Raw genomic sequence first — 27,618 nt, 5'->3', positions numbered from 1 at the left:
ATCTAAATGGTTATGTGTATAATGAGGACTCAACAGCAACATACATCTAATAGTTTAAACTCAGGATTAGAAACATTTTCTGGCATACTTTAACCACTCAGCAGATGATGTTTTGCAGACTAAAACACTCTATTTCCAACAGTGTTTATTATCAAACTATCTTGTTACAGTAATAATCGTGTTAATATACATATACAGAACAAAAGGAGTTAGGGTTTATGAAAATTGATGGGATATTTTTTGGGGTGAAGTCTTCTTATTTATATATGTGTTCAATGATCCCTAACTCTTTCTGTTCGGTACATGAACAATAACCTGCATCTAACAAGTCTAGGACTGTCTGTTATCAAGGTTACAGGGTTTACATTATCAGGTATATATGGTCAGACAGCAAGACAGCGCTACATACCCTGATAGGATGTTATAGACACAAAACTGCAAAATAAGCAAATAAATCACATGAAAATACAAATATCTAGAGCAGATTAACCACTTAAAGCCAAGGATGAATTGTGTATACAACAAATGGGTCACATTAAAATATCTGAAATCAAAAGCATATCAAAGATGAAATGAAACAAGTGTTTAATCACTGGCATGCAAATATTCTTCAAAAACTACAAAGCAAGCCCACATAATAAACCAAAGAAATGCCATGCAATTAAACTAAAAAAAGTCATAATATTCAAGACAGTAATTTTCTTTTAATTCTTATAAAAAATGTTTGAGGTTGGCGCCATGACAATTATTATTCATGTAACAAACATTCCGAAATAGCATCGTCAGTGACTTTTACACAACTTCATCTCAAACATATGTAGTTAAATTTCTGAAACATTCTAAACATTCATCACCAAACATTCATCACCAAACATTCATCACTAAACATTCATCACCAAACATCATATCAACAACTAATCCACCTGATCCACTAACCATAATCACAAAAGTTTTGAATTTTTAAATCATTTTGAAAAGGTAATCAAAACGTATATGTTCACATTTAATGAAAAATCTGAGGTTTGTTTAAATGTAACATTGATGAATGAGCTGACAATGAAGTAACTGATATACAAAGGATGTGAGTAAGGCCCCCCATAGCCTGCTGTTAGTTGAATGATGTTAAGGCAGTTAGAGTGATGTTACTCAGTGACACATAACTAAACAATATACATCTTTTTATCATTATGGTTGACAGGAGTGTAGGAATTCATATGGAGCAGATATGCTGGATTGTAACCCAGTGATATAGCTTATTTCTTTCAATACTCACAGAAAAGGAGTGATGTATTTCAACCTAGCAATTCCTAATTAAAATATGTCAAAAGAATTGGAAAAACATTTTTCAAAATACATGTAAGTGAGTTTGGTTTTAGTCGCTTTTAGAATATTCCAGCAATATCATGGCAGGGGACATGTTGAAGCCACTTAATTTGAGGATAAATTGATTGAAATTCTTCATTTTCAAGAAGCTTTATAAACTGATTGTTAGTGTCGTTGCCACATCAGACCCAACTCTGAGCCAGCACCACACTCACTCATTTGGTGAATGGAATCTGGCACATTTAGAAATAAACATATTATGTCTGTGAGAATTTAATGTCACAATATTCTGTCATGGACTAAGTGTCAAAGGGCTCAAAGTCAACTTAAAATCAAGATACCATCAATATTCATACTTTCTGGGTAGAGTTGTCTCCCTTTAATATCTGCTGTATACGAATGCATATACTCATGCTATACATATATATGTTGTATGCTATATGATACATATTATACAGTCTGCATCTCACTGATACAGAATAGTATATGAGTGTATGAAACACAGCCAGCAATAGTGTGCACTGCCGCCGCTGTCAAGCACCAATCCCATGATAGCGATGTCACTGTTGTCATGACGACGGGATGTTATTGCTAGTGCCAAGTGAGACACTGCAAAGACAACAAAACAGGGTTAGTAGAAAACTGTTGTAAAAACATATGTAAGTTAACTACAATAAACACAAGTTCTAATGCCAAGATCCAATTTGTATGATAGTAATAATTCTAATTACTCACAGGAAAGTAATGTTTGTTGTTTTCTCTTAAGAGGAAAATAACAAAATTTCCCATATATTTTTGTCAGTTTTCTTACAAAAGAAACTCCTCAAGTCAATGTTCAGTAGATAAATGCATGCCAATAACATCTTCAAACAATATTAGAAACTGTAAACATGATACTTCATGAACTCAATAATGATATTTAGACAATGTATGTTTTGATGGTGGCCACTACCCTGTCCACAAAGTGATCTTCATGCCATGTTATAGTATGGAAGTCATCTTAGTGCAGCAATCTATAATAATCTATAGATTATCTTGTTATGACTATCATAAGTTATGTTATAGTATCAATGCCTTGATAGCCCTAGTTACAGTAGGGCAGTATGATCATCTTAGTACTACCACTATTGTCAATGCATGCTAAAGAACACTCACTAAGATCTTCTTACACCAACTATCAGATATGTATGCTACAGCACTGCTGCCATGATAAAACGTGTGTGACTATCACATGTTACAGTAGGGCACCTATAGTATAATCATCATAGTACAGCGATGATTATCTTAGTACAGCTATGATTATCTTAGTACAGCTAGGAACATCTTAGTACAGCTATGATCATCTTAGTAGAGCTATGATCATCTTAGTAGAGCTATGATCATCTTAGTACAGCTATGATTATCTTAGTACAGCTATGATCATGTTAGTACAGCAATGATCACCTTAGAACAGCTATGACCATTTTAGTACAGTGATGATTATCTTAGTAAGCCATGATCTTAGTACCACCACTATTATCAATATAGAAACATGGTAAAGTATGCTAATGTTACAGTAGGGCAGCTTTGATTAACTTAGTAGTACCCCTAAGTGTACGGCAAGCCTTTAGTGCTAAGACTGCTTTGTGGACCAGGGCCCAGGACCACTGCTTTGTTTGAGTGAAACCATGTCACCATGAGCATTATATCCCCACAACATGCAGCTGTAATAAGACATGCACATATAACCCATGTCATTGTCCCTCAAAGCCAGATTCCACATTCTCCGCTAAACAAGATTAACGTTGTCATGCTGTTTGACTTGTCTCTCTCAAATATAACACTATTGTTTGAAACACAAAGATGCATGGTACAACATCAAAATGATGAAAAAACCCTTTACCATGTTCACCAGGAGAAAATGTTTTGATGTAAGTTGTGTAAACCCAGTCCCTTTCCTCAAACATGTGCTTTTCTGATACATTTATTACCGACTGAGTAAGTATGGTTTTATGCCACTTGGAGCAATATTCCAGCAATATCACGGCAGGATACACCAGAAATGGGCTTCACATATTGTACCCATGTGGGGAATCGAACCCGTGTCTTCCGCATGATGTGCCAACCAGGCAACTACCACCGCACCTAAATTTTGGGATTTAATTTTTTTTATTGAACAAAACATGAACTAGTGCATATCAACATACATTCAGTATTGAAACGTTCTTGAGATCAAAGGTGTAAACAGAAAACACTATTGCCCAATAAAGGAAACTTTTAATGTAGTTTTTAATCAAGTGAAAACTGAAGGAAACACCAATTCAAATGACTTTCTGTAAAAATATAGCTCCTGCCTGACCAAGCTGTGATAAATGAAACACTTTGTGTGACCTGGAATATCAGGATGTGATGTTGCATACAGAAGCAAGGTGTGGCATAGATTGAATATTTAATGAGAACCTTGTTGAACACTCACAGTTTAGTTGAACTGACTGAGTAGCAATGGATGAGACAAACACACACAGATTAGATTAACAATAATAACACATGCACTGCTGGCAGATACAATGTCAACAAAACAAGACACTACTTCCAGTGGGTCAGTGATTATGAGGTTTGCATTTTTCAATGATTTAATGCAGTTTGAACTCTCTTTTTCACTAGAATTAGCAATATTCCAGCAGTAAGATGAACACAAGAAATGGGTTTCACGTACTGTACCCAAGTGGGGAATCGAACTTAGGCATTCACTGTGATTAGCATACACCTTAACTCCTAGGCTTACCCCTACCCTTGTCAAAGACTCAGGACTTCATTCACTCAGAGCAGTCAACAAGTAATTCTTCAAACATTATTATGTAATTATTCATGATTCCCAAGGCATTATTCTCACTGGCATTGACAACTAGGAACAAAAAGTTCCCGTTGCAAGTTTTCAGTGATGAAAATGATACAGATATGACTAGTTGATACTGATCTGGACCAGTAACTGTCCAGGAAGACAAGCCTGGGTGGCCATCAAGGTTTTCATGGTAATTATTTCAGGAGCTAGAAACTATACCACACCCCTACCCCCGCCCCCTCCTCACTCCAAGTTGAGGATCTGAATCCCCTTTCCAAATGCCATATCCTCCTTCCCTACAGGAACAAACTCCCGTTGAAATGCCCAACTCCATCAATGAAGGCATATGTTATAGGTATGTTCTTGACTCAGTGTATGAAAACTATGCTCTACAACTACAATAAACTCAGAATATGACAGGCTTGTCATGTCACGACTATCTCCAGATACAAACGCAATGCAATATGTTCTTCATAAAAGGATATGTATACTAAATTTATGGCAATTTTTTTCAAATTCGTGCAGTCTCATATTTGAAGAAAATATATGTCTCATTACTTTATTTCAGATAAAACTGGAATGTCAACACAGTTAGAAAGACAAAAAAGCCTAAAACTTTGTACATTGCATAGTATAGATAGAGTATGAATTACTACTGATAAAAACATTTAGGTAAGACCCATTTGGCCGACAAAGTCATTCAATTGCTGTTTTAAGTGTTCAAAGTTTGAAACATTAGAAAACTGTAATACACATAAATACAGGATTAAAATATGAATCCAGGTAAGTCAATATCACATATTTTACCGTCTGAGGATATTATTGATGTATTGGTGAATCATGACAACAGTATGATGTGAAAAATATCCATACAATCTAAAACACTACAACAGATCTACATCCTACATGATTCTACCCAGGAGACCATACAGGCATGCTTGTTGAGGACCATGGCGAAGAGGGATGTCATCACATAAATGTTGCATACATTACTAAAAACAACATGCTATTTACAAACAATATACAAGTCAAAGGAGCAGGGTAGCAGAATTCTTTGCTCGGCGAGATTCTAGGTTAAGAATACAGTCTAGAATACCATACAGTATCAGATCAAGAGAAATCAGAAATGAATTTGAAAGTTCCGAAAGCATTGCTGATCAGTGAAATTAAAACGCTGGTAGGTGTCACATGTTGAAGGCCATTCACAGGTACATCATTTGTTATTTATTAGCACACTTCGTTTCTATCCAATACCGAGGTAGACTGGCATTAAGCGTACAATATCCTCCTGGAGTCTACTTAAAACATTGTGACTATTTACTATGTGATACAAATGATATTTACATGACTGATCACAGACAGAAGTCTATATACAGGGAGTAATGGTTGGTCAATATGTGTGATATTTCACCTTGTAGAATTGGGACGATTGGTGACTTGTGGCTGGCCCTGACGAGTGCGAGTCTGGCGCTGGCGTGCAAGGAATGACTGACCTAAGGAGCTGTTGACAAGTCTCTCTTCCGCTTCTTTTCTCTGGATTTGCATACCCTGGAAAAAATAATAATAATAAAACCAACAATAAAGATAACAAGCAGTTGTCACTAAGGTGACATATTCCCCCGCCGCAAATTATCAAATCAAACTTAAAGAGTAATGAAAGTGAAGGTCGTAGTTTAAGATGAAGTTAAATGTCAAAAAAACATGACCAGTCAACCTCTCTCGATATCTTGCTCTGTAGCTGTTCAAACACACAAATATTTTCAAGACTCACTTTGACCTTGACATGAATGTCATGGTGTATGAAATATGCAAAAAAATAGTAATAGAGAAGTTGCTTATCAAAATACATTCAAGAAAAGTCTTGAAAGTCTATGAAGAAAATCCAGTGAACCGTTCTTGAGATATCTTGCTGACAATCTTAACATACTGAAATTTTCAAAGTGTCGCTGTGACCTTGAAAATTACGTGAAGGTCACCAAACTCGACTGGGCCCTGCACCTTCCCTATATGAAGCCTGGTGTCAAATATGATGAAAATCCAGGGAATGGTTCTTGAGGTATCTCAGGCTGACAAGCTTAACATGCAGGTTAACATGCAGAAATCTTCAAAGTGTCACTGTGACCTTGAAAATTATGTGAAGGTCCCCCAAATCGACTGGGCCCTGCGCATTCCCCAGATGAAGTTTGGTGTCAAACATGAAGAAAATCCAGTAATTGGTTCTTGAGGTATCTTGCTGACAAGCTTCACATGCACATCAACATGCTGAATTCTTCAAAGTGTTGCTGTGACCTTGAAAATTTCGTGAAGGTCACCAAAATCAACTGGGCCCTGCGCCTTCCCTATATGAAGGTTGGTGTCAGTGACTGACTGACTGACTGAGTTTAGTTTTACGCCGCTTTTAGCAATATTCCAGCAACATCACGGCAGGGGACACCACCAGAAATGGGTTAACACACAATCAACCGGGCCTTGACGGCGAGCCCACGCTTTAACCACTAGGCTACCCCACCGCCCCTTGGTGTCAATGAAGAAAATCCAGAGAACGGTTCAAGAGATATCTGGCTGACAAGCTTAACATGCAGGCTTACATGCTAAAATCTTCAAAGTATCATCGTGACCTTGAAATTTATGTGAAGGTGACCAAAATCGACTGGGCCCTGCGCCTTCCCTATATGAAGCTTGGTGCCAAATATGAAGTAAATCAAATGAACAGTTCTTGCAATATCTCGCTGACAAGGGTAAAACGTTAAACTTAAAGTCCCCTTGTGAACTTGAAATGAAGGTCAAGGTCACCAAACCTGACCGGGACCTCTTTTATACTGTGATGAACCTAGGTACCAAGTATGAAAAGAATCTAGTCAATGGTTCTTAAAATATTCCAAATCGTACATACGTACGTTTGTCTACGGGACGGACAGACTGAGCCTAATATTATATCTCCCGCTTCGCGCTAAATGCGAAGCGGGGGATAATAAGAAAATATACTAAGCCAGTTACTAGCATAAATACTAGGGCTGCAACGACTCGCCCAGAACTTGAGATGATTCGATTTTCGATATTGGACCCTCGATTCGATCATTTTCGATTCTATTCTTCATACAAGTAAAAACATCAGATTTCATTTAACTCTCAGAGTGCAAGTGAGTCGGCTTTTTTAGCGTGAAATCCATCATCAACTTGGTGATGTCTGCTCTACTAACGACAATGCTCATTGGATAATTAGCCCAGCGTCAACCAATCACGTTTTGCCTTATTTCAGCGTTCGAAACTCGAGTTGGATCATAAATTACGTTCTCACTGTGTGGAAATAATTTAAATAGATATTCAAATATCGAATCGAAATAGTGATCATGGTTATTGAAAATCGAATCTAAGGTGTCAGATTTGATGAATCGAATCAAATCATTGCAGCCCTAATAAATACAGTAACAATGTTAACAATCAACTGACACATCTGATATCAGAAAATTTTCCTTCATATGTGAGTGATTATTGTACAGCATATCCGCATTCTTCAGAGAGACATTCCTACTAAAAGGTAATGATCATCACGAGGAGAGTATACTGAGAAAGGAGAACCCACCAGATTGTACCAAGCAGAGACCATCAGTTTCTGTTCCTGGTCACGGATGTTCCTTGTCTTTTCACTCTCCTTCTGCAAAACGATAAATCAAGTTCTTTCACCTCGGTGTGATTTGGAGTGTAGGGGTCGTACACCATTTTTAACAATATTACTGTGACATACAACAGAAGACACAACAAATGGGCTTCATACACTGCAGCCATGCATTTATACACAATTCAAGAAGACATGAACAATGTGCTACCTCAACTGTTCGCTCCCAAAACAGGTATGGTTTAAATATTTTTGAACATTCTCCTCTAAAGGAAAACCAAGTTCTATGGATAGTCAACTTCTTTATTGCAATGAGTGTGATGTTTTGGTGTAGGTACTAGCATCGTTATCAAGCAAGTTCTTGATAACAGTGTTAGTACCTACACCGAAACATCAAACTCATTGCAATAAAAGTGGAATATCCAAAGTACTTGGTTTTCCTTCATCTTTACAACTTTTAAAATGCCTCTCAAAGAATTCTCCTCTAAAGCTAATCTTATTTTGAAACCACAAACCAAGAGAGCCAGTACAGAAACTATTCCAAACCCACATCTCTGTCCAGATGAGAGTGTTGCTACACACCTCCATCTGTGATATCATCCTCTCCTTCTCTATCAGCTGGTTCCTCAGTAACTGAAGCTCTGGGGCATCACCATCCATCTTCTGCATGCTGCTCATCTCCGACACAACCTGCAGCAGAAACACATCTCAATAACAATGTAGACCAGTTTGTCTTTGTGTGGGCCATGACGTTCTTCCCAAACAATCAACACTGAACCAGACAGCAGCAGTCGTACCATAAGTACTGGGAGTTACGATCACCTTAGCAATAAGATCGCTTCATGGAACGTGGTGAGTGAGTGAGTGAGTTTGGTTTTACGCCGCTTTTAGCAATATTCCAGCAACATCACGGCAGGGGACACCAGAAATGGGCTTCACACAATGTACCCATGTGGGGATTTGAACCGAGTCTTCGGCGTGACGAGATAACGCTTTAACCACTAGACTACCCCACCGCCCCCTTCATGGAACGGGGTCTGTATAACCTGTTGGCACTTACAGGAAGCATGGAGTACAGGGGAAATATTCTTCCCTTGAGTGAGTGAGCGAGTATGGTTTTACACTGCTTTTGGGAACATTCCAGCAATATCACGGCGGGGGACACCAGAAATGGGTTTCACACATTGTATCCATGTGGGGAATCGAACCCGGGTCTTTGAGCATGACACGTCAATAAGGCAACTGCCATGAGGCAACCCCACCGCCCCTCTTCCCTGGAAGTCATACAGGGAGAACCATTAAAGATTTACAGTTCTCCAGTTTTGGTAGGACAGCTTGACCGACTAAATGCTTTGAACACTTACTGAGCAAAAATACTAAGGGATCATTAATATTTTTGTGGCATTTTTGTACTGAAGACTAAGCGGACAAGTTCATACATATATCCCCAAAAATATGCATGATATTTCCGTTCAAAGTAATGACTCATTACCTTCATATATAGGAAATTGCTACCCAGAATCACCCTGGACTCACTGGTCAAGATGACAAGCCAACTTCAAAGTTCTGTGACATCTAGAATTTCATTTTCACAAAGTTTTACTACTCACCTGTTTGGCCCTCTCGAGGTATCTGGTGTATCGTTCCTCCATCGTCTTCATGTCATCGTCTTTCTTGTTGAGTTGTTCCTGAAGACTGAGGACCCTGTCGGCGCCAGCGCTGACCTGTCCCTGCAGCTGGGCCAGCTCACGGTTCCGCTGGCCCAACTCCGTGGTCTGACTGTCCACCTTCTGCTCCAACTCGTTGATCTTCTTGTGCAGCTGTATGACCTCTGTGTTGGAGACACTGGACAGCTTGTTGTCCTGGAGGTCCTCCAGCTGGGCCTCAAGCTCCAGGATACGCTGGTTTCCTATCCTACAATGTCACATTGTCACATCCACTCAGATAGCAGCACAGTACAATAGCAATACACATACAGTATATGTCAACAGGCAAATCAGCAAACTGAATGTTATTAATCAATTCCCTTCTCATACACACCTGACTTCAGTCTCAAGCTCATTCTTCCTGGCATTAGCATCGTCCAGCATCGTCTGAATCAACTGCGTCTGCTCATCCTGGGTCCCTGCAGATCCCATTGTCAACATCTTGTTCTCATGCTCCAGGCGTAACAACTTTTCCCTGGAAATAATAATCAATAGCACTGAATACTTTAACAAATAACAGATAATAATATGACTGATATTGTACCATGCTCAGGTCTTAGTGAGTGAGGGAGTGTGTATGGTTTTACGCTGCTTTTAGCAATATTCCAGCAATATCACGCTGGGGACACCAGAAATGGGCTTCACATATTGTACCCATGTGGGGAATTGAACCTGGGTCTTCGGCATGAAGAGCAAACACTTTAACCACTAGGCTACCCTACTGCCCCTGCTCAGGTCTGAATGCTCAAAGCACACTCATGAGTAAATCAGGCAGATCTTGTCCAAGGTAGAAGCTTCTTTTAACTTAAATTCTCAACTGCCATGCTAGCCCGAGAATAGAAAACAATGTGCTTGTCAGTTCCTTAAGGGTTAACATTCACATTAAAGTATTCTCTAACAGGAGAAAAGAAACACATCTTAAACAATATCTCCAAAAACATGCCCCTCTTACAACCTCCTGTTTAGCATTGGCATCTACAGTACACATAATCCTTAGAAAGTCTCACTAGACAAGCTTTTGGTTATGGTGACCTTAACAAAATTCATCTCAATATATGAAAAACTGCATACATTTACAATATCATACCAACCACAAACCTTCAACAGTGACACTATGGTCATACTGCATAGCTATTTCAGCATAAGATTTGCACTAAATATCAAATACCTCAGTATTTAGGTTCATACAATGCATTATTTCTTTTCTATGAAAACACTATAACATTGTTTGAAGAAAATGTTTTCCAACAAAGCATCGCTACATTCTTACTTAATTTCTGGAGGTATTGAAAGCATTTCCATGCGATGAGGTGTTGATGCCAAGTCTGGTAGTTCATTATTCCCGGCCACTATGTCCGGCACCTGGTACTGGGTTGTACATTTCAGCTCCTCGTTCATCTCCTTCAAGGAATCCCTCTCAGTGGCTATTCTCTGGAGAGGGAGTGAGTGAGTTTAGTTTTACCCTGCTTTTAGCAATATTGCAGCAATATCACAGTGGGGGACACCAGAAATGGGTTTCACACATTGTACCCATGTGGGGAATCGAACCCCGGGTTCTCAGCATGATGAGCGAACGCTTAACCGCTAGACTACCCCACCACCTCTATTCTCTGGAGAGGAATTATGAACAGAAAACTTTACAATCTACTCTTTTAAAAGTAGCAGCACACTGATATCATCATGTCCAAACCTTTACCATATTCTATATATACAGTGAACTGCAGATATAACGAATGCAAAGGGATCACTTAAAGCCCTAGTTCATTATATGCATTTTAACTAAAATATACAGCAAATGGCTAAGACCAAAAACTTTGGTATATCCATCTGTTGGTTATAAGCATGTTCAGTATAAACACAATTTACTGTAAAAGTAGGCATTGCAAAAATGGACATTTCAGTTACCAAAGGGCTGCATGAATGACAAAACATTTTTCTTCAAGAAGTGATTGATTGATGATTATATACGGGTGTTCATCGATCCTGCATCTAGCCAGTGTGGACATCTTGACATGGTGCTCAGGGGCGTAGCTACCGTTCTAGACAAAAGCCCGGGCTTACACACAATTGTTGCGAAAAAGGTTGGGCAAGCCCTCAATACTATCTAAATATAAAGCTTTGCAACCTATCGAGCTTACACGAAAAAGTTGACTTGCTACGTGCCTGGTGATTCAGTTAACGCTGAACGTGATTCTTCATTTGAATTTGTCATGAGTTCAGTACTGTCAGTCATGGAAATAAGGGTATGTTCATAATTTATGGCTAGCGGGTTGATGATGATTTTTATGGAGATGCATGTACAATGTGAATGACCCCCCTTAAAAAGTAAGTGACCCCTCCCCCCATGCATGTCATGTACAAAATCAATGCCCCTCCCCCATTCTCATAATTTTTAAGCTTAATTTTCTAATATTTTTATTTATAAAACTGCTGACCCCCTTAGTGCATGTGTACAAAATGGATGACCCCTCCCTACCTCCTGGGTGATGGGTGACCCCCCCTTAAAATCATCATCACCCCGAAGTCATAAATTATGAATGGTCCCTAATGAGCTAAAATTAACACAAACGACTTATCAGTTGTTAAACATGCATGTGCTATATGCCACTCTTAAATATGTAGAAGCTAAGACAAAGATTGTTCCAAACAGACAGCCGCAAACCACTCACATCTCTCTCACTCTGCAATGTCACCATCTTCTCCTGCACCCTCTTGAACTCGAACTCCGCCTTGTCAGCTCGTTTGATCTCATCGGCCAGCTTGCTCTGCAGCTCGTGGGTCTGGATCTTGTACATCTCGAGCTGCTGCTTCAGGGAGGACACTTTACGTGCATCCTGACCGGCAACATAAACAATTTCCTTCAGCTCATACAGACAGACTGGAGGCTGAACATGATCACATAGCATTTAATGGTTACAGTGTATCATTGTAGTATGTCAGTGAGTGAGTGATACAGAGATGCCAACCCTAATTTAGCCCAATTAGTATTTTGGACAAAAACTGATGCAAAGATCAGTACTTTGGGGCCAAAATTAGAATTAACTTTCCCAAATAATAAATATATATAGATATTCTAAGAACTTGTTATTAACACTGTTCTCACCTAAATCAGTAGTAAGTATCCACATATAGCTTGATACTGAATAAAATGTGGTTGAAATTTATTGTGTATGGTACGTACACTATTTGATAATTTAATTTAATATATTTTTTTCAAGATTTGTATATTTTTACTGCTATCATAGTCACATACTTTGTGTTGTTTTTCGTATCGAATACAATAAAATCATATGGGTTGACACATCTGAGTTACATTGTATTTGGTTATTTCAGGATGAGGGCTGGGAGTTAAGGGTCATAACACTGTATGACAAATTGTGTTCCTAGATATCAGTTTGAAACATGATGAGTGACAATTTCATTGTGTCTGTTCATATCTTTGCTGCCACTTTTTCCTTGACAAGAAATAAGACAGGCTTGTCTGTTCGTTCACTTGAATGACTGTAGGAATGTATGATACATCATGTCCATTCGTAAATGAAGAGGAGATTTTAAATAGACAAGACAACAAGAGTTATCTCCCTTTGTTTCCATCATTTGGACTTTATGATGAAGGACATAATGTATCAAATCTGGACTTATGACAGTGAGTCAGGGGTGGAAATAACTTTAAAATTGCTAGCGTACTCCGGTACAGTGGCACATGTAAAATCACATGCCCTGATAATTTTTCCGCTATACCGGCCGATTTTCTTGGTGATTTTTTAAATAAACAACATAATTAATTTGGAATGTCAACTGGACACCGGTACAGCGTGATGTACAAATGTGCTTGCCCGACAAAAAAACCACTGGACTCGGACATCGGGCAATGGGTTATTTCCACCCCTGTGAGTTCATATTTATAGTCACAAAGGCAATATTTCAACCATATCATGACTAAAACAGATCATATGTTAATGACAGATAATGTTATAGCATAAAATCTGTTGACAAAGGATAGTAAAACAACCAGAATATCACAATACCTAGATCTAAAACTAGCATGTAACTTTAAAATGATATCATTACTTTGGACATTACAATATATATATGGGCAATACATTGCCAGCAACTGAAGGTACTTGTAAGAATGAAACAGGTTACTTTTATAAATTACATATGTTGGATAATGACACAAGACAACAGTGACTGTAACCCACCTCTTGTAGCTCTAAATGTTCTTGCATATATTTAGTATTTTTCTCTTCTAACATTTTTATCTGTCCTCTTAAGTCACTCATGTCCTCTGTAAGAACAAGAAAGTCACATATTATTACATCCACATCTTGGAACCAGTGTTTGCCCTAGGCATAAAATTTAGGAGTCATCATGACTCCCTGGTATCATGAGAGGGAGGCATGGACATCTTTTTGGGAGTCAACTTCAGTTTGGAACTTTCATCAAGACATCAACTGTGATTGTTTAATAATGACAAAACACAAGGTAAGGCAGGTAATTAATCAGCACTGAGCAGTTAACTGGCAAACATTTACTTAGTTTTAGAAGTTTAGGTTATCTGACTGACTGAGTTTTGGTTTTAAGCCGCTTTTAGCAATATTCCAGCAACATCACGGCTGGGGACACCAGAAATGGGCTTCGCACATTGTACCCATGTGGGGAATCGAACCCGGTCTTCGGCGTGACAAACCAACGCTTTAACCACTAGGCTACCCCACCGCCCCTTTAGGTTATCTGAACTAAGGGCCCAGTAGCATTGCGTCAACAATGGCCAAGCTTCTAACTTCACTGCGTATTTCAGATAATTTGTGTGTCAAATACGCAGGTTTTCTGCATCAAGGCAAACACTGCTTGGAAAACACTCCACAAAGTGTACACAAAACATCACACTAAAACTGTTTGAAGTCTATACTAAACAGTGGGAGTAATGACCACCTTAGCTCTACAACAGCTTTGTGAAACCTGACCCTGTTATTTAAGTTAACACTTAAACAAATAATACAACATTTTATAAAACACAAAGTAACCGCAGACATTTTTTCACAAAAAGCATTTTTTGATAATAGTTCATAATGACATGAATTCTCACCCAATTTCTTTTTATAGGACTCAATTGTTGATTCGTATTTGGCCTGAAAACAAGATGAACATTATCAAAGCATCTGCAGCAGCGCTGTGTTATGTGAACAGACTGATAAGCTGGATATGAGATGGAATAAGAGAATGTCTGATAGCAAGCTACCCTGAGGTAGATAATGTATATTTAGGGAATAACAAATGTTTGTATACACATAGACATTTTAGATGGGGTTTTTTCTAGGATTTATTACAAACTATTTCATGTTGTTGCAGATAATGATAACCTATAGAGAGATAACATGGTGGAGTTGTTCAAGATGCTCTCACCACTTGTTCTGATGTATGTCTAAGGATATCCAGTTCATCTTTTAATGATCTGGCTTCATCCGCTAGAGCTGACAACTCGGCATTCTGAAATGAAAGCCACAATCATATTTACCCATCAATAAGACAGATAAATCGCTGGACCGCGTGTCACATTAGATGGGACTATGCCACAATATACTGACTCAAAAGGATATAAACAAGTGTTTGCCACTGAATGGAATATTTATAACACATTTACTACTTTTAATTTTTGGTCACATACAAGATGCCTGAAATGACTGGTGTCTGCATAATCACCCAATGTAGGCTGTCAACATACTTGAAGACATTGGGTGCAATGTTTTATGAGATATCGCGTTAAGGTGTCGTGGTGACCTTGAAAATAAGGTCAAGGTGACCAAAATCTACTGGTGTCTTGGTAATGCCCCAATGTAGGCTGTCACCAAATTTGAAGACATTGGGTACAACAGTTCATGAGATATCACATTAACAAGAATCGGGACGTACGGACGCCGCTGAATACATAGTCCCCCGTTGCGGCGGGGGACAATAAGGGCATCAACTGTGACAGCTGACAATGGAAGATAACCTGTGTCATTCAGTACTTCATAGACTTAATATCTGCACAATCAGCACACAGTGAATGTTGTTTTATATCAAATAGCAAAACCAATGGTGGTTGATAGAATAACAACAATTCATACAGTTGGAGTACTGATCAACGTATTTACCAAAAAATACACCCTCGATCAGAAATAGTTAAAAAATATAACATACATCAGAAAACATATACACACACATTATAAGTTGTTCACTGGTCTCGAGGGGCCCATGGGCTGATGTACCCTCAATGTTTGTTTATGTTCCCTGAGCCTGTAGCTTCGGGTACATCAACCCATGGGCCCCGAGTGACCAGTGAACAACGTATTTAACTTACCGAACACCTCAATGGTAATTTTGAACTGTTTATAAGCACGGGTATCGGATCATAGTATGGAGTACCAGACGACAAGACAACAAGAAAAACAAATTTAGAGTTATCTCCCTTCCATCGATTAGCATTCGCAAAACATCGGTAATTTTCGTACATCATACATGATTCAATGTTATTCGAGATAAAGAATTACTACTACGAAAGTACCAAATGAGTTCGGCATTCCCAGCGGGGTACATAGAAAATATTACTCGCTTGTAAGCAGGGTACACTGAAAATAGTAGAAGAGCGCTCAGCCAATCAGAAAACAACATTTATGTGTGAGGCAAGATAAATATCTATGTACAGCAGTATTGAAACAGTTCCTTAAGAACACATTACCTTTTCCTTCTGTTCTGTTAGTTCTTTTGAAGCGACTTCAAATTTGATTCTGTAATCATCCTTGCCTGCAATAAAACATCAAACATCATGACTAGGATATCCAGTGCAACCTAGTAAAATCTAGATATTTTTATATATTTGTATACTTATCCTGCATTACTCCTTAATGCATTTACTGCTTTCCCTTGACAAGACGAAGCTGTGCGATGGAAACATCGAAGAGAAGTTGTTCCAACTAAGCGAGACGCCATATTGCCATCGCACTGAGATTTGACATTTTCCTATACATTTGACAGATATGAACACAAACAGTACCTGTCTCCATCTTGTACACCTCCTCCTGGAGTTTCTCTATCTGACTAGACAGGTGATGGTACCGCTTGCCGGCTGGGGTGCTGCACAAAACAGGTACTTGTCATTACATTACCACAGGGGAAATCTGGACTGCATGTCTCAACAATCTTACATCATTTCACATTTCTGAAACTCACATCTAATACATGCATACAGAATTCAGTCATAAAGAATTCTTCTGAAACATGCTGAAAGGAAACAATGTACAAGTTTCCATGAGTGTCTAACATAATAAGCCAGTTGAAATAAACATGCAACATAATATGTAAATCAGTCCCGTTTATCATGGAAAGATGAAATATCCTTACAAAAGGTGGAGTAGGACATATCTACATATTTCTATGATAGTAAGGAGTACAAAGAGAAGGCAAATGTGTAACAAACGCATATATTTACATGAAATATTTGACATCATCATCAATCTAACAACAAAACAGTTCTAACGTCATACAACATGTTCATGACGTAAGGGGCAGTGAATGTGAACTCACCTTGGATCATCCATACTCTCAGCTTGATGGAGTCTCTCCAGAAGTCTCTCATTCTCCACACTGAACATTGACTTCTCCTCTGACAGTGAAGCCACCTGGAGGATACAATAGAAACTAACATAGAAAGGGGCCATAATGCTGACTCCTAAGTCTGATCTGTCAACATGTAAATACCTTCTGTATTTAATGTGGGAACATCACATGATCCACTAGACGTTTGCAGCTCCATTAATCTTTAATATTCTGCTGAACACATTCAAAGATTACATGTTGAAACCTAAGATAAAATACATGAACCTTTAGCAATAACACAGCACTGACCTGCATATCAAGTTCGTGACATCGCTGCAAGAGTTCTTCTTTAGCTTCTAAGGCACTGTTCAATTCTTCCACTGTCTTCTTCAGCTGCAACATACGCATCATCACGCTTTGTACAACACAGAATCATCTGTTCTTGATCGTTATTGAAAAGATATTTAAAACTTGGTTTAGAAACTGCTAATTTCAAATAGGGCTGCAACAATTCACCCAGACCTCGATTCGATTTCGATATCAGACGCTCGATTCGATCATTTTTATTCAATTCTTCATACAAGTAAAAACATCAGATTTCACTTAACTCTCAGAGTTCAAGTGAGTCGGCTTATTTCAGTGTGAAATCCATTGTCAACTTGGTGATGTCTACTAACGACAATGTTCATTGGATAATTAGAACGGTATCAACCAATCACATTTCGCCTTATTTCATTGCTTAAAATTGCTCGAGTTGGATTAAGAATCATGTTCTCGCTGTGTGGAAACAATTGAAACAGATATTCAAGTATCGAATCGAAATAGTGATAATGGTTATCGAAACATCGAAACTAAGATGTCAGATTCAATCTTCCATGAATCGAACTGAATCGTTGCAGCCCTGTCTGTCAGTAAGGTGAAAACAGATGCAGTGATACATTATCACTAGTATCCTGACTAGTATCACTGAGCAGTAAGTAAGGTTTGGGATTTTTGCTTTAAACAATGTTAAAAGCACATAAGCAGCTTTACATTTGCTTCATATTTATGTTCTAATATCGGTTTGCAGTCAAAATTCTGGTAAATGATTTCAGTAGCAAAAGCCTGACCAAAGAGTTTGTTATAACGGACACAAACTAAATCTACCATCATTGATGAACAAACAGAGTGTTTATTGACAGCACCATCGGTTTTCTGTGTTTGCAGATTTCCCCCAGCTAGTATCATCCATAGAACAAACAACAGAGGTGACAAATACAAAGGGTCGTCCTGAGAGTCACAGTCAGCGTATACGCTTTGTTTACCTGTTCTGCCATTTCCGACTCCGAGTCACCAGCAGAGGCAATTTCTTTCGTCATCAACTGCATAAAACAACAAAAATATCCACTCAAGATTTGAATAAACAATGTTGTGTAGCACCACCAAGCATCTTTGTTGTTTAATGTACTTTAGTCAGCTATTTTCTAGCGATATCACATCAGATGGTATATAACCAAATCTAGGTCAAGCTAATTAGAGGTTGAAAGCAAGATCACCAATGTACAGTGGAAGCCCTCTAAACCGGCCTTCGTTGAGACCGGCAAAAAATGCCGGTATAGAGAACTTTTCCGTTTTCAACCTTAGAATGATCTTCCGTGTGCTGTAAAATACGACTGAACACTTGACGCTTTTTCAAAATGTCCGAAACTGTTTGCTTGCCAATTTTTTACTTAAGTGCAAGATCTGTTTGAGTAGGCCGAGGAATTGCATCAAAATCTTTTATCAGCTGAATTTTCTGTTCAAGAGTTAATGCCAATCTAGCCTGTTTGACTGGTCTAGCCATCTTGACACAGTGAGCGACTGACAAATTGTGACACGACAAGTAATTTATAATACAGGCAACATCAATGAGCTTAATGCTGATGGTAATACACGTTCAGCCAATCAACAGGAGAGCCGAGATACCGGATGCCGGTTTAGAGAGAGTTAATTACTGTACAAACAGTCAATTGGGCAGTCTTTGCTGTGCCGAAATACAGAATAGACTGACGCGGATTAGAGGGCGTGTAAATGATCATAAATTAACTAGCTTCTGCCGGGACCAAATTCTAGTGCCGATATTGAGAGCATGCTGTACTGGAGGGCTGCCGGTTTTGAGAGCTTCTACTGTAGTGAGAAGACACATGAATTGATGAGGCCCTACCTCCTGAATAGCGTTCATGATCATCTGCTGCACTGACTCCTCCATGGCCATGATACGCTGGATGTACTCGTGCTTTTCCTCACAGTTGACAGCGCAGCCCAGGATTAGCTGCAGTAACCGCCCCAGCTCAGATGCATTGTTGTGTTCACCTGGACATGGCAACAGTTCTAGCCTCAATTTTACAGTACTCTTCGCCACTAGTAAAGCACTGACTGACTGACTGACAGACCCAATGCCATAAAAAGTATAATAACATTAACACTTTGAGTGAGTGACTGAGTTTTGGTTTTAAGCCGCTTTTAGCAATATTCCAGCAACATCACGGCGGGGGACACCAGAAATGGGCTTCATACATTGTACCCATGTGGGGATTCGAACCCGGGTCCTCAGCGTGACGAGCCAACGCTTTAACCACTAGGCTACCCCATCGCCCCACTAGTAAAGCAACTCAGGTTTAACACTAAACATGTAAAGTCTTCTATGTGTTTTCAAATTTGAGAATTCTGATGTTGTTGTGGGAAGTTCTGAATCAGGAAAATGTATACGTCACAAATCTATTTGCAAATCCTCTAAACTGAAAATACAGTTTTCATGGCTATAGGAAGTGAAGTGCATTCAGATTGAATTCAGTGACCAATGTTAAATTTAACAGCAGGGATTGGCTTCAGGAGCCAATATAGTGTAAGATATAGGTACTTGGAACCTGTTCAATAGCAGGAATTTCCTTGAGGAGAATATACTACAATATTTGAATGACAAGCAATAATAAATCGAACCTACTCTACGGCAAGAATTCTTACTGGGACCTGACACAGAGATCAGCCAGGGACAGTAACCAGCCATGCACTCAGTGCCTCAGGTCACCTGACCATCTTCAGTGACAGGCATGTGAATGATGTGAATTTCAACCCTTCCTGAACCTACTTGACCAAGCAATGGTAGAGTGAGTGATTTTAGTTTTACGCCACACTCAGAGATATTCCAGCTATATGGTGGCATCTGTAAATAACCAAGTCTGGGCAAAACAATCCAGTGATCAACAGCATGAGCATCGAATACAATGGGATACAATGACATGTGTTAACCCAGTCGCCTCTTAGCAATGCTAGAGGATTGAGTTAAGCCATACAGCTAGCCTTTGAACAGTGAAGAAATCACAAGAAAAGAACAAATAACCTGAAGAAGTTTATGCTAGTGGTTGGTAAAGTAGTTTTCTTTTTCTCCACATAAGCAACTTATCTCCCGCAACTATTCTACGTAATGTGAACACAGAGTTTATTCCATATAAGCAAATATCTCTCTCACCTATAGCATTTATATCAGGCATCTGAAAACCTTGAATCTGTATACCAAGCACCTGCAAAGGACAAGGATAACAGAATGAGATCAGTGTGCTTAACAAATGGATACTATGACATGGACAACTTCTTTATCAGATGTAAAATCAACCCAGTGGTCTGACTTACTAACATATACAACCTTTATGACATCTAACACGCTGCTTACCTGCTGACCTCTGCTTGGTGCTGCAGAGTTATGAGTGAATGATATTTGCTCTATAATCATTATAATTAAGATAAATAAAAATCTTTTTTTGCCCTCGTGATAACCGACAGACAGGTTTATTCGATAATTTAGGCCCAAGGCCCATAATACATACATTTGGCAAAAGTAAATACATACTGAGTAAAGCTAAGTAAAGTTTAGTATGATTTATTTTGCATTTATTCGTTCCTTCTACAGTGAACTTGTGAAAGAAATTTACTCAATGATTTTCAAATATGTATATTGTCTGATGACAACAATCGGATGAAGGTTTCAATTGTCGGTGGTTGAGTCAGATGTATTGAAAAACAATCAGATCTTTGTTTGGAATATTTTGTTTACAGGAATATCAGGAGTCTCTGAACGAGAAACTGAATTTGATTTTAATACACTCCAGAAGTGTTTAGGGTCATTTCTTGAGTCACTTAGGTCTTTCTTCAGTTGAAATGTAGATTTGAAAAGTTTCTTTTGACATATATAGGAATCAGTGTTTTCACCCCTTGATCTATGTGCTCTAAGAGCTGAGTATTTCTTTTGTTTGATATGCTCTCATTCGGAGTCCCACCAGGGGGGCTGCTTGGATTGTAAACTCTCTTGAATTTATCTGCTGCAGCCTGGTAGAGATCAGTTAATGCTTGGACGCATTCTTCCACATTTTCTTCAATCTGTTTATATATTGTGTCATACTCCATCATAAACAATTCATGAAAATCAACTAAAAATATGTTGCGCATTTCAGGGGACCAGTTGTATTTTATCCATGCCTCTTGACCCATAACACATGACTGATTGGAATTGTTGTCATCATTACACCTTTCAGTTGAAGCTGCACCAGGAAGATCAATAGAACAATATAGAGGGAAATGGTTTGACTCGTCTCTTTCATGAATACCAAAATAGCTGAAATGGGGGAATAGATCAGTACTTGCTAGGAAGTAATCCACTAAACTAGCACCATTATGGTCACACAAGGGAAATTGCCTTCCTTGTCATCAAACATCCTTCCATTCAAAGCATGTAGACCATGTGTACAACACATTTCTGCAAGGGATACTCTGTAGTTGTTATATCTATGTTGTCTTTCCTATTGCGCGGAGGTTGGAAGTTATCACTTGGGTAGTCCTCACTGTTGTTTTGGACATAGTAGAGATCATCACAGGGAATATAATCTAAAAATGTTTTCATTCTTGCATTAAAATCACCTACAAGTAATAAATGATGCTGATAAAAAATATGCTTTATGATTTCGACGTATTGTTCCAAACGCTAAATGCCATCAAAATCCTTACCAATATATATAGGGGAGTTTTCAGGTGATATGTAGACAAACATTAACACAATATCTTTGTCAAGTCCAAGTCTCATTGATTGAAACAAAAGAACAACACAATCTTCACAATCTTCAAGCACTCTATACATATACTCGTCAACATCGGGTTTCACAAAAACAGACACTCCTCCGCTGTACCTACCCAAAAGCTTCTGTTTGGGTCTGCAGTAGTGGTATCATCGAAATCCGGACAATAACATTCGTAATCGGTGGGGTGTTTAGCGAATGTCTCACAAAATCCAATTACATCATATTTACAACAAAAACTCTCAAAATAAACTAAAGGTGGAGCTCACGTGTTTACTTAAACCGTCTATAATCCAGCCGATAATACTAATGGAGCCTTGGCCAAGTCCTCATTTCGCTGTTTTGCTCGATCGCGTATTCATGTTTAGAGTGCTCTCCCCTTCACTTCCGTTACTATGTGTAAACAAAGGGGCGTGGTCGTGTGATTCCGTTGAGACTTGTGGTTGACGTTTTCCATCCGAAATACACCTGTTTACGTTGTTTTCCCGGTCATAAATGTACACTTTTCCATGGATGATTAACTTGTCGTGCCGTATCTTTGGTTTTAGACCTGCTTTGAGGGCATGCGAGTATAAAGGAGCGATTGATCTGCGTGCTTCCTGCACTCGCTGTGTGAGATCCTCGGTGACTCGGTGTGTTGTATCTTCCTGTCTTTTAGTTTCCTCTTCGCAGTGAACAGGATGTCATTTCTGTCGTTGGTGAGAGCGAAATTTGCAATTATTGGGGGATTACGTTTTCCGTTCCGAAGTCGATGGGCCCTCGTAATAAGAATATCGTCTGCTTGAGGGATGTCAAGCATGTCTCGAATAAACTCATGAACTTTCTTCTCCGAAGTTTCCCAGGTTTCGTTGTTTTCACTTTCTATGCCATGAAAAAGCAGATTATTGCGTCTAGACCTGGATTCATAATCATCAAGTCTATCTTTCATAACTCGTAGCTGTACAGTCATCCGTATGTTTTCTTCACTCAACTTATTTATATCGTCTCTTTGTTCTATCACCTGAGCCGCCATTTTGTCCACTTTCGTGTCCCGTTGAGCGAGGCGGTCGTTTGCAGTTTTCACATCAGACTTTAACCCGATAATAGCGTCCATTAGATCATCTGTTGAGTATTTGCTGGTAAGCCCCACAGCACCTGTATCCTCCTGTGAGAGAGTTGACTGCCTCGTGGACTTGGGGCCGGGTTACACTCCACGTCACCACTCAGAGTTAGCAACATCGATATCGCTAGAATAAGCCTCAAAGTCAAGGATACATACTTTTTTGAAACACACAATCCATGAGTTGATTGTTTGGTCCTTCTAGGTTGTGAAAACGAGCCGACTGTAGTTCTATATTGCTCTAAACTTATACCCATATCGGGAGCTGACTTGAACATGTCCACACTTCACATCATATTTCATCAAGGCATCAATCTGCAAATGGCCTGACAACCAAACTAATCATCACACGAGTGAGTGAGTTTAGTTTTAAGCCGCTTTTAGCAATATTCCAGCAATATCACTGCGGGGGTCACCAGAAATGGGCTTCACACATTGTGCCCGTGTGGGAAATCGAATCCGGGTCTTCAGCGTGACGAGCGACCGTGTTAACCACTAGGCTACCCCACCGGCCCCTATGATCACACGAAGACAACCTGGTACTAGACACAACTTCAGCCATCACTATTACATTGACATACATCAGTAGACATAATAAGACATTGCAAATACATGTTTATTGGCTACATTTAATCCACAATCTAAAGAATCTGCTAAAGTATGGACTTTAATTTTCACCCACCTCAAGATTATATTCCAGTATTCCTTTCAATATTTTCTTCAAGTTGCTGACCTGAAAATAATAGTTAAAAAAATGAGAATTCAACTACCATGAAAATTCAAACAAACAAAGATGTCACTAAAACTATCTCAATAGTGTTACAACTGACGATGAATGTGGGCATCATTAGAGCTTTCTTTTACCAGGGCTAGAGCAAGACTCATACCCAATATTTTCCTGTTTGCTTGTCATTTGTTCGTATGGACATGTCAGTTGTTCATGTCATTACATGGAATTGTAGGCTAATTATTGATTATCATTTCTATACAATGACTGACCTTTAACCTCCAGTTTAGGGTGTCATCTCTCTTCATCTTAGACATCCAGGAATCACTGAAGTAATCTGGAGCTCTGAAAAACACAAAGAACCAAATCACATAAGAATGAGTAGGAACAGTCTTTCTGTGAAGCATGTATTAAACCCCCATGTATGAAGTCACCTACTTATGCTTTGCCACAACATTTTATACTTGCCATCACCATGGTCCCAGATACAGTCCGTATTTTGTAAGTCCCGCTGAACCAAAACAAGTAGCTGTTGTCTGATTGGTTAAAGCTGTTCGTCCGTCTCGTGTTTGATTGGACGGTCATAGGTCGCTCAAAGGTTAGCTGATGTGACCTTCTACTAGGGTTTGTTCGACTCAGTATAGCAATGAAACGAATAATACTGAGCCTAAGTTTACCTAGACTGATCGTTACTCCCAATCCCATGTCTTAACATAGACCCTTGACTTTGTAATGGCTCAGATTTTGCCCTCAAGTTGTGATGACACACAACTCATTGTTGTGAATAATGGCGTCCTCCATGTGTATCACTCGGAAGCGATCGTGCACAAAATATTATTCGGAATCGTTTGAGTTTTCGAGCTAAAGGTTCAAACAGTATGTGCCAATGTTAACTTGTGCAATTTGGCAAGCCGTGTTCTGATTGGTCAATCCAAAAGGTTAGGTGACGCGACTTTCTACTACGGTTTGTTAGACTCAGTATAGCAGTGTAACGAATAATAGTACTGAACCTAAGTTTACTTAGAATGGAGTAACGATCACCTTAGCACTAAGATCACTTCGTAAAACAGCTCAGTCCTAGGATCATGCAATGGAATGAGTGACAGCAATCGAAATGAAGCATGAACATCAAGAGGACTCCTTAAATAGCCTGCCCAAAACATAATTACCTAAACCATTCACTAAGCTGAATAGGGATAAACACATGTATAATATATGAGCATAATGATCCATCCTGAAAAACCTGAATTTCTACTGGCCCTCAAGTTATTTTTGAAGATCAGATATAGTGCCTCAGGCTACTGCCTCTTTCATCTGACAAATGTGTGGATCCGTGACATCAAGTACTTTCACAGTAAACTTCATGAACACCATGACCCTATTGCTTATAATACTGTTTTGAGAATAACCTGCAAGATAACTCACATCTGTTGAAGTACTTGTGCCATGGCTATTCCATTACTAAGCTCATCAGCTGTGTTGCATGGTCCATCTATATTGAAAGTCTTCAGCTGAAACATAAACATGAAAAATGATAAAGTCAGAAATAACACATGCATCACCAAACCACAACCCAACATGTCATGCTTTAGTACTAATTCAGTTAATCTGTTAATAACACTAACATATTTTGCACATATCAATGTCATCTGCAAGCAGTGTTTCATAATAGGATATACTCACAAATATTAAGCACAATTGTATGTTCCTAACAGTAGTAGTATGAAAGAAATCCAAATATTCAGTCTTAAAGCAGTGTATGAAATACAGCCTGTTCGACCACAGGAGACAGGCTAGATTTCTAATGGACGATCTAAATTTACAGCTAGCCAGCCAGATGGTCCTGTAATAATTTTAGATGTTCCATACAACTGAGTAAATTCGCCATATCTTGGTGTCTGGTCTGGTTAAATCCATTTGGGGCTGGTAACATTTTGAAGTTACCAGCCCTGATGTCTGGCTGGTTTTTGGGGCTTATTTCATACACTGCTTAAATAAAAGTCACATATTATTATAAATACTGTCATACATAAGTCAGTTTTAATTTCCTTCATGCACCAACATCATTTTAATATGTGTATTTAGTGTAAGCATGACGAGGAAGACAAATAAACCTCAATGTGGTTTTTTTCATTTTGGATTGGTGAATTGATATTTACTGGTTGGATGTCTTGAAGGAAAGAATGTCATTGACAATGAGACGATATTTCACCCCACCAGTCCAGGAATACATAAATTAAACTACATAAAGTCATAACTGTAACAAATGGCAAACGCTATCCTAAGACGTTGAAAAAAATATTCTGACATTTACTTCAGCTGATCAGCATGTTCATAGGGGTCATGCCTCGTCGAATTTTTAGGCACTTCTGATTATGACTGTCTCACGGTACACATGCAGGCATGGGCAAAACGAAAAAGGATTCTCAATGTGTATCTCAATAAAGGTGTCATTTATTGCACACGGGGTTTCACTGCATAGTGAACTTTAAAGACACCAAGTAAAGTAAATGCTAGTCCACTCCCATCATCTGTTTCGAATCAGGTCAGTATTTGGTGGACCTTCCAGGTTGTCTACAAACAAACTTACCCATGTGATAAGACTGGCACAAAGTCTGTCTCTATCCATTTTCGAGAAAATCAAATCAAACAAACTCCGATCAAAATAAAGTGATTAATCAGCCCATGAAGAAAATATTGTTTGATCTTGGTATTTCCATTGGTTAACAGGGGTCGTAACTCGCAATCTGCTTCCGGTCATACACTACTGTAACAACTAGTTATATCCTCACGTGTTCTCAACACATCGTCTGTTGATAATGAATAAATGTGGTTGCTTTTGAAAGTTGTAACATCAAGAGATGGCAAAACCAATGTATTGACAATGTTTTGGTGTGTATATGTTAGTGATAATTGTAATCATATCATCATTTTCCTTATGTTCTTATTGCTGAGTGCGGCGTAAAACTAAACTCACTCACTCACTACTGTTTCGGTAAAGCACATTTGAAAATATTACATAAATAGAAGTGCAGCAAACGGTTAAAATAAATCGTCAGCATCAAAATCAGCATCATGGTTTCGTGGTCCTATCATTTCGGTTTTCTGAACAGGTGAGTATATGTCCTTTTTCAAAAAAGCTGTACTTCCATGCTATTTTAGTTGCTGGCAGCTTTTTATGTTCATGTGCTGCACTATGTGTGTCGGGACCATCACGGCGAAATCGTGATGCATTGTAAGCTATACATTAAGGGTGATGTTGCACATTATCCACTGAATGTAAATGTACTTACATTGAACCAGTGAGATGTGTGATGTGTAAATTCATTCATGTACACAAGCTGAAAAAACCCAAATTGTCAAATATATATATGCAGAATCATTATCTCTTATGCGTACTACAGTAGTCAGCATTTTTTTTTAATGTTGATTCTATTTAGTTTTTGTATTTATCTAGAGTTCTGTGTGATAAATATCTAACTGTGGCTGAAATAGAACAAATTGCAGATAAGCATAGCAAATCTGATTGACAAACCACTTTTCCGTCCTCCCACTGTGTCGACAAACCACGTATGGTAGTTCTCACAGCGTTAAGACACTGTGATCTTACTCGTTTTTGTTAAACAGTCGACCCGTGAAGATCCGGGGTAGAATGGGTCTTCAG

General features: G+C 38.8%; 1 protein-coding gene and 1 long non-coding RNA gene across 9 annotated transcripts in view; one reads left to right on the top strand and one right to left on the bottom strand.

The window, feature by feature from the left end:
• Positions 1–26,684, bottom strand: part of LOC124266939 (protein Hook homolog 3-like) — a 31,953-nt gene extending 5,269 nt beyond the window's left edge. Inside the window, exons 1-23 of one of the 8 annotated variants that reach the window (XM_046701795.1) lie at positions 26,545–26,684; positions 25,380–25,465; positions 24,227–24,299; positions 23,910–23,960; positions 20,532–20,583; positions 19,227–19,375; positions 18,349–18,405; positions 17,354–17,437; positions 17,033–17,127; positions 16,503–16,582; positions 16,188–16,252; positions 14,873–14,956; positions 14,556–14,598; positions 13,669–13,754; positions 12,136–12,300; positions 10,737–10,897; positions 9,801–9,941; positions 9,371–9,674; positions 8,343–8,450; positions 7,728–7,799; positions 5,556–5,692; positions 3,779–3,794; positions 410–435 (exon numbers count right to left, since the gene is read on the bottom strand). In XM_046701795.1, coding sequence (XP_046557751.1) covers positions 3,782–3,794; positions 5,556–5,692; positions 7,728–7,799; positions 8,343–8,450; positions 9,371–9,674; positions 9,801–9,941; positions 10,737–10,897; positions 12,136–12,300; positions 13,669–13,754; positions 14,556–14,598; positions 14,873–14,956; positions 16,188–16,252; positions 16,503–16,582; positions 17,033–17,127; positions 17,354–17,437; positions 18,349–18,405; positions 19,227–19,375; positions 20,532–20,583; positions 23,910–23,960; positions 24,227–24,299; positions 25,380–25,465; positions 26,545–26,583 — 2,145 coding nt within the window. In that variant the 5' untranslated portion in view covers positions 26,584–26,684 and the 3' untranslated portion in view covers positions 410–435; positions 3,779–3,781. Of the gene's footprint in view, positions 1–127; positions 1,933–3,778; positions 3,795–5,555; positions 5,693–7,727; positions 7,800–8,342; positions 8,451–9,370; positions 9,675–9,800; positions 9,942–10,736; positions 10,898–12,135; positions 12,301–13,668; positions 13,755–14,555; positions 14,599–14,872; positions 14,957–16,187; positions 16,253–16,502; positions 16,583–17,032; positions 17,128–17,353; positions 17,438–18,348; positions 18,406–19,226; positions 19,376–20,531; positions 20,584–23,909; positions 23,961–24,226; positions 24,300–25,379; positions 25,466–26,544 lie in introns of those variants that run through there. The other 7 variants (XM_046701794.1, XR_006895901.1, XM_046701796.1 and 4 more) reach the window with 7 other exon arrangements.
• LOC124266941 lies at positions 965–11,623 on the top strand. The gene is made up of 3 exons (XR_006895902.1): positions 965–978; positions 2,061–2,064; positions 11,548–11,623. It is a non-coding gene; the product is annotated as an uncharacterized LOC124266941 (long non-coding RNA).
• Positions 26,685–27,618: the final 934 nt, after the last annotated feature.

The sequence above is a fragment of the Haliotis rubra genome, unplaced genomic scaffold, assembly GCF_003918875.1.
Source record: "Haliotis rubra isolate DU_JTF1 unplaced genomic scaffold, ASM391887v1 Scf129, whole genome shotgun sequence".
In the NCBI taxonomy this organism is placed as follows: domain Eukaryota; kingdom Metazoa; phylum Mollusca; class Gastropoda; order Lepetellida; family Haliotidae; genus Haliotis; species Haliotis rubra.
Note: the sequence above shows the minus strand (reverse complement) of the source record. Positions and strands in the feature narration are given on the sequence as shown.